This window comes from Vidua chalybeata, chromosome 23 (genome assembly GCF_026979565.1).
Source record: "Vidua chalybeata isolate OUT-0048 chromosome 23, bVidCha1 merged haplotype, whole genome shotgun sequence".
Classification (NCBI taxonomy): domain Eukaryota; kingdom Metazoa; phylum Chordata; class Aves; order Passeriformes; family Viduidae; genus Vidua; species Vidua chalybeata.
This window is the reverse complement of record NC_071552.1, coordinates 1,159,131-1,166,454: the sequence shown is the minus strand read 5'-3', so window position 1 is coordinate 1,166,454 and position 7,324 is coordinate 1,159,131. Positions and strand designations below refer to the sequence as shown.

Genomic DNA, 7,324 nt, shown 5'->3' with positions numbered 1-7,324 from the left:
TTTCTCCAGCCCCTTCCCTTGACACACTCCAGCACCTCAACGTCCTTCTTACGGGGGGCCCAAAACTGCGCCCAGGATTCGGGATGCGGCTTCATCAGCGCGGAGCACGGGGGGAGCGTCAGTGCCCCGCTCCAGGGAGCGCTCCCCGATTCCCGGGGCGGGCGGGTGCGCGGGGGGATGCGGAGGGGCGCGGAGGAGCGCGGAGGAGGGCTCAGCGCGGCCCCGCCCGGCGCGGCCCCGCCCGGCGCCGCTCGCCCTCGGCGGGGGCGGCCAGAGCCGGGCGCTGCGGGCAGCAGGGACCGCTCCGCTCCGCTCCGCGCCGCCCCGCGCTGCAGCCATGGCCCCGGGCTCGCCCGCCGCTCGCCGCCGCGCCGCGCCGCGCCTGCTGGCCGCGCTCCTGGGTAAGGGGCGCCGAGGGCTGCGGGGACCCCTCCGGGTACCGCCCGCGTCCTGTGTCCCCCCACCCCGGCTCCCCGGCGGGGACCCTGCCCCGGGGACCCGCGGCAGCCCGGGGCGGGGGTCCCCGCTCCGCACCCATCCCCTGCGCCCCGCCCGCCGCGCCCGGGGATGCCGCCCGCGGGCGCTAACGCCGCTCTCCGCTCTGCAGACGGACGGTCCGGAGCGCCGGGGATAAGTCACTTGGCCAAGGTGACTTCGCAGCCGAGCCCCAGCTCCGAAGTCCCGGCTCCAGCCCCTGCCCTGCCCGCACCGGCGCTCCCGCGGCCAACGCTTCTCCTGCGAGCACTGCGGCTGCACCCCGCTTTGCCCCGCTCCTGCGCTGCCCGGCGAGCGGGGACCGCGCTGCCTGCCTGCCCGGGACCGGGGGATGGCCGCGGGGAGGCCGTGCACTGCTTCAGCGCCAGCACGCCCGCCGACAGGTCATTGTCTTACAGTTCGTTTGGTACAACGACCGTTCGCATGTGCTTGTCCCCGGCGCGGGGACAGACCCGCGCTGCAGGGCCGCTGCTTGGAGCATGATGCCCAGCCCCGTGGCCAGGGATGCCCGAGATCCCCCGCCACAGGGTGCAGGGAGGGGCTGGCAGCCGTTCCCTCCCCACTGCACACCTGGGGCAGGCTCCAGCCAGCTGCATCAGCCTCACGCACCCGCCGCACTCCTGCTCCCGTGGGTCATCCTCGTGTCAGCCTGGAACTCGGGCTGGCTGTGCAGCGCTTGCTGCTGGGGCACTCCCGTGGGAGGCGTTTTAGAGGGCAAAGTTCTTAAGTTAAAGGATGCTGGAGACACAAAAAAGCATGTAAGTACCTGACCCCCGGCAAGATTTGGGTGCCAGCACCTGAGCTGGCAGCGGGGCGGTAGCAGAGACTCGGAGATGCTTGAGACCACTCAGGGGTCTGGGGTCCAGGACGTGGAGGTGGGAACCTGGTCCCACAGGTCGCTCAGGTGGGCTGGGAGCTGGAGAGGGCGGTGGGCAGGGGAGTGCAGGGCGGGTCTCTCTGTGTCTGTGGGTTCCGGGGATGCCGTGCTCCGCAGGGAGCGGCAGCGGGCTCCGGCTGCAGCACGGAGCCACGGCACAGCCCCTACCAGAGGAGAGGAGAGGAGAGGAGAGGAGAGGAGAGGAGAGGAGAGGAGAGGAGAGGAGAGGAGAGGAGAGGAGAGGAGAGGAGAGGAGAGGAGAGGAGAGGAGAGGAGAGGAGAGGAGAGGAGAGGAGAGGAGAGAGGAGAGGAGAGGAGAGGAGAGGAGAGGAGAGGAGAGGAGAGGAGAGGAGAGGAGAGGAGAGGAGAGGAGAGGAGAGGAGAGGAGAGGAGAGGAGAGGAGAGGAGAGGAGAGGAGAGGAGAGGAGAGGAGAGGAGAGGAGAGGAGAGGAGAGGAGAGGAGAGGAGAGGAGAGGAGAGGAGAGGAGAGGAGAGGAGAGGAGAGGAGAGGAGAGGAGAGGAGAGGAGAGGAGAGGAGAGGAGAGGAGAGGAGAGGAGAGGAGAGGAGAGGAGAGGAGAGGAGAGGAGAGGAGAGGAGAGGAGAGGAGAGGAGAGGAGAGGAGAGGAGAGGAGAGGAGAGGAGAGGAGAGGAGAGGAGAGGAGAGGAGAGGAGAGGAGAGGAGAGGAGAGGAGAGGAGAGAAGAGAGGAGAGGGCGGCGGGTCCTGTCCCGGAGCACACCGGGCAGCCCAAGGAGCTCCTCTCTTTGAACCCCGCTGGAGAGGAGCCCGGCCAGCCTGCCAGCCATGGCTTGCTGCCTGCGCCAGGATGTCACGCTGAATTTTATGGGCAGTGAAAGTTTCTCTAGAGCAGCTTTCCCACAGATGGCAGTCCGGGGTGAGCACAGTGCTCCGCGAGCCCCCTCGCTGTGGGGGCCTCTCCCTCTGCAGGAGCAAAGCGCAGGCGGCCAAGGCTCTGGCAGCAGCAGGAGTGGCTGCTCCCCGCTTCCCTGGGAAACGCTGGTGCCTGCAGGCATGGGAGGGAGCCTGGAGCCCCCAGGGGAGTGGCCCTGAACGTTGGGGGCCTGGTGGTGCAAAGTGCAGCAGCTTTGGGAGGGTTTGGAAAAGCAGCACGGAGAGCTGATGTGTGGCAGGTTCAGTCAGTGCTCCCCCAGCGTGTTTTCCTTGGTGCTTTATTTATTTAGTGGTAACATATTAATTGTGTCTTCCTGAGAGCCCAGGATGACAGGAACAAGGTCAGCCTCGATTTACCCCACACGTCCAATTCAGATTACATTCTCAGGGTGGCAGACAGGTTTTAAAGTGTTGCAAGCTGCAAGGAATCATCTTTCCTGTGAGTGTCCGCTTGCAGCACGCTGCAGGCTCAGACGAACCTGCAGAGCCAGGCATCCCTCTGCCAACTCCTGCTCCAGAGGGACAGCTCCTGTCCCCTGGGACACTCCTGCCTGTGAAGTCCCCTCTGTAGCATCCCCAGGGCTGCTCTAGGAGCCTGAGAGCTGCAGGAGATTCCATCTGCCGGGAACCACTCCCTGGCGTTAGCTCCAGCCTCTCGAGCAAAATGAGGAGTGCTTCTGTGTAAAGTTAAATAACTCCTCGCCTGCAGTGCTTGCAATGCAGCACTGCAGCAGGGCCCGGAGCCCAGGATGCAGGGCTCTCGGGCTTGGCTCCGGCTGCGACGTGCCTGGGGAGTTGTTAGCACCGGCTTGTGTGGGAGAATAAATCAGCAGCTGAGGCGGCTGCAGAGAGAGGCGAATCCCAGACTGAGGGCAGCGTGACCGAGTTAAGGTGTTGGGGCAGCTGTGGGATCGCCTTGTAGCCATGGGAAAAGCTGTGTCCCCTGGATTTTGTGCCCAGGGAAAGCTCTGCAGGGGTGGCTGAGGTCTGGGAAAGGGGAGGACAGCGCTTTGCTGGGCCGTGGCACATCTTAGCCATGCCACATGACACAAACGGGATGGGGCAGTGCTGGGGTGGGGATGAGGAGCAGGACTGCTCCTCTGGCCGGGACCAGAGCATCCTTGTGCTCCCAGAAAGGATCTGTGGGGACAGTGGTGGCCCAGCCCAGTGCAATGCCAGTCCCTGCACCCCAGGAGTGCTCACCTGCAGCTGGGCTCCTACCTGCTACTCTCTCCCTGCTCCTCTCTCCCTGCTCACGGGGAGCCGAGGAGTGGGAGAGCTGCATCCTGCAGCTTGAAGGTCATTGGCAGCTCGGGAGGGAGCTCTCGCTGCTGGGAGTGAGGGGGCTGCTCCGGAGGGCAGGGCAGGGCTGCTGGAGGGCGAGCGGGTGGCAGGCGGCCAGGACAGCCACGCTAATTACTGCTCCAGCTCCCGCCTGAAGAACAGAGCTCTGCTTCGCCTTTGGCTTTTTTTCTCCCCCTTTAAGGTCTAGCTGGAGGCCTGTGGATAACATGCAAATCAGGGCTCTCATTTGCACGCTTGCTTCGTGGGGATATTCTGGTTCCCTTTGAAGCCGCGCTGTCTCTGCGGGTGAGCCAGCCCCACTCCCTGCAGGGCCCTCTGTCACCGAGCCATTCTAGGGCTGGGGACAGGCGCCTTTGCTCCTGCCGTGGCAGCCTGGTATGCCAAAGGGGACGAGGGGTGACAAAGCCTTGGCCTCACTCTCCCCTCCCCTCTCCCTGCCAGGTTTGCACATCTTCGCCATCGCCTTCGCCTTGGAGGTGTCGGTGGGGAAGACCAACACGGTGACGGCTCTGAATAACTCCAATGTCCTGCTGCCCTGTGTCTTCTCCACCTGCATAGGCTTCCAGGACCTGATCTTCACATGGTATTTCAACTCAACAGAGCTGGTGAGTGGCTCTCAGGGCTCCGCCTCTGCTTTCCTGGCAGGTCCTGTTGTGCTTCCCCAGCGCAGCTCAGCACTGCAGTTCTTGCAGTTCTCTTTCTCCTCGTGCAGGATGTCCTTCTCTCTGTGTCACCAGCTCTGGGGAGGACAAGGCTGTGCCAATGGGGTGACTTAGATACCCTAGAACATCGTGCTTTTGGCACAAAGCTGTTCTAGATTTGCTGCTGCCCACAGGCTCATTTATTTTCATAAATTGGCTGTTCAGGTGCAAATCTGCGCTTAGGGCAAAATATGGTTCATTTCCTCCTCCTTCGCTTGCTTTGAAATATGAAAGGTTCTGTATAGATTTGCTTCCTGCTGGGAATATTTGGCTCCTCAATTCCTCAGCAGGAGGGCTGGTTTGGAGCAGTTCTGGCCAGCCAGGAGCTCACTTTCTCTGGAGATCTCCCATTTTTTGCACTGTCTGTTCCATCTCTTCAGGGCAGGTCGGATCTGCTGCTTCCCAGCAGGATGAGCATCAGGTTCCTCTCCATGGCCATTCCTGGTTTAACGGGGTGAAATGGGACATTTGGTGGGACATTTGGGGTGCCTGTGTGTGCAGAGCTGAGCCGGGCCACCATCAGGAGAGCGTGAGCCTCCCCCTCACGCGGATGCTCCTGCCCCCCTGCCTCTGCAGATTTACCACGGCAAGATAAAGAACAAAGCCACGGAGCCCACCCTCATCTGGCACAACCCGCGGGTGGAGTTTGTCGGCTCCACCACCAAGAAGGAAAACAACATCTCCATCGTGCTGAACAGCGTGGAGTTCAGCGATGCTGGCAAGTACACCTGCCACGTCAAGAACCCCAAGGAGAGGAACGCCCAGCACAACGCCACCATCTTCCTCACCGTGGTCCATAAGAGTGAGTGCTGGCCAGGGCACTGGGGTGGCCCTGGGCTGGTGGAAATGCCCACACACGGTGACAGGCTCCTTGCTTCGCTCTTGTGGTGGTGCACGGAGGTGGTTGGCGCGCCTGGAAGCCTCGGGTGGAGGGGGTTATGGGTTTTTGGGGTGGGATGTGCAGCTGGGAGCTCCCCGCTCCCCTCAGGAGCCCCCTCAGCACCTTCTCTCCCGCAGTGGTGGAGACGGACAACACTGTGACACTCATCATCGTGGGCGTGGTGGGGGGGCTCATCGGCCTCCTCATCCTCTTCATGCTCATCAAGAGGGTGGTCCTGTTCATCATCAAGAAGACGCAGGATGGGAAGTGAGTGCGGGGGTGCTGCCGTGGGGCCGGGGTGAGCGGGGCCGGGCTCGGGGGGGGGGGGGGCTGCCAGCTGCCCGTGCGCTCTCCCTGTGCAGGAAGGAGTGTCTGGTGAGCTCGTCAGGGAACGACAACACCGAGAACGGCCTGGCCGGCTCCAAGGCGGAACAAAAAGCACCACCAAAGGCATGAACGAAGCAGCGGCGCCCCGCGCCCGCCTTGCCCCGCCGCGGGAGCCCGGGCACGGGACGAGCCTTCCCCTTTTGTTTTCTTTCCGAACTGCCAGCGCTTGAGACATGTTTCTATTACACACGTGCCTGCAACCTGCACTGCTTCTCGGACAAGGCTGCGGCTGCTGGGGGGACTGGGAGCTTCTCGCGGACTCAGACTGGGAGGCTGCTGGGGCACAGGGAGCCGCCGGCTCGGCTCTGAGCACAGGCAAGAGGGTGCCGGGCAGGCAGGGCAGGGCAGGGGCCGGGTGGGTGCCGTGCCTGGGGCCGGGTGCTGGGCACCGGGGGTCCCGGCGTGCCCGGAGGGTGGAGGGTGGGGTGGCCCTCTGGGTGCTGAGCTGGGGTGGCTGGGAGCTGCTGCTGCACCCAGAAGGTTTCTGGAGCAGGGCAAGGATGCTCAGAGCCGGCCGTGCAGATGGAGTGGCGCAGGAGGATGGGAGGAAGCAGGGCTGTGATAAGCACACTGGAGAACCAAATCAGTGACAGGCCCCTGGCTGTGCCTCGGTCCCCCCCACAGCAGGGCTGGGGAGGTGGCCGTGTCCCAGAGCCATCCCTGGGAGCAGGGGGGCTTCTCCCCAGGCAGCCATCCCGGGGGCGCTCCCTGGCTTTGTGCTGCCCCCTCCCCTCTCTCTGGAGCTCGGCACTCGGAGCAGCGATGCTTTTGATGCTGGTGCCAAGGCTGAACTCGTTACCTGGATGTTTTTGTACGAGATTCCAGGGGGAAAGCAGCCAATTGCGTTTCCCTTCCCCCGTGTCAGGGAGGGAGCTCAGCCCAGCCCTGGCGAGGGGAGCCAGGCTGGGGCTGTGCCACCGGCCTGCTGGGCAACCCTGGGCAAGTTGCTCTGCCTCTCCATGCCTCAGTTTCCCCATCTGTAAAATGGGGACAAAAATACTGCTCTACCTCACGGGGTGGGTGTGAGGTTTCCTTGGCTATGACGGTGAAGTGCTCTGGGATGAGGGGTGCTGCAGGAAGCCTGGGGGGCTCTGTGAGTGGACTCACAAGGATGTGAGACACAAAGTGAGCGGGCTACATCCGAGGTTGACAATTTCCTTTAAAATGTGATTTGTTCCCTATTTCTCCAATTTGTGGGTGTCTGACAGTGAAGTTGCAGGACAGACAGCTCCCCTGTCCCCACAGTAAATTGGGATTCACAGCTGAGCCTTGGCTTGCTGTGGGGGCTTGTGCCCTGGCAGAGGTGCTGGAGTGGGAGGTAGGCAATGATTTGGTGGCCAAGGTGACAAGGAAAGGCTGGGTGCTGCTTTCTCTGGAGATGCTGGTGCACAGTGGGCTGGTCACCCCGGGCTGGGCCCGGGGGCACCCACTGGAGCAGGGCCGTGCGCTTGGAACAGGGGACAGGTACTGGCACCTGGCCCCAGGCGGGTTCCCTTGGCTGTTGATAAGACAGGCAAGTGGGAGTCAGGATCCTGACCCTCTCTCTGAGGGACCCTCAGACCAATCACTTGAGCTCTCTGTGCCTCAGTGTCCCCGCTGTAAGCTGGGGACAGTGAGTCTGGGCTACCTGTCAGGAGGCGTGAGGCGCCCTGCAGGCTCTGCCACCGCCCCGGGGTGGAAGGCGCTCTGGTGCCAGGTGTTGTGACACGCCACCGCCACCTGCGAGAGCCCGGGAGGAGGCCTGAGACCTCCCAGTCACCCCGAGAG

The 7,324-nt window shown here is 63.4% G+C and overlaps 1 protein-coding gene across 2 annotated transcripts; it reads left to right on the top strand.

Annotated features, from left to right (window-relative positions):
* Positions 1-303: 303 nt before the first annotated feature.
* On the top strand, positions 304-5,910 carry SCN4B (sodium voltage-gated channel beta subunit 4). Of its 2 annotated transcripts, XM_053963360.1 has the most exons (6): positions 387-401; positions 608-878; positions 4,031-4,194; positions 4,867-5,092; positions 5,308-5,437; positions 5,533-5,910. In XM_053963360.1, exons 2-6 carry the CDS (start codon positions 827-829, stop codon positions 5,624-5,626), a joined length of 666 nt encoding a protein of 221 aa, XP_053819335.1. In that variant the 5' UTR covers positions 387-401; positions 608-826; the 3' UTR covers positions 5,627-5,910. The 2 variants fall into 2 exon arrangements, with proteins under 2 accessions (XP_053819334.1, XP_053819335.1); XM_053963359.1 differs by lacking the exon at positions 608-878 and having other exon boundaries at positions 304-401.
* The last annotated feature ends 1,414 nt before the right edge of the window (positions 5,911-7,324 follow it).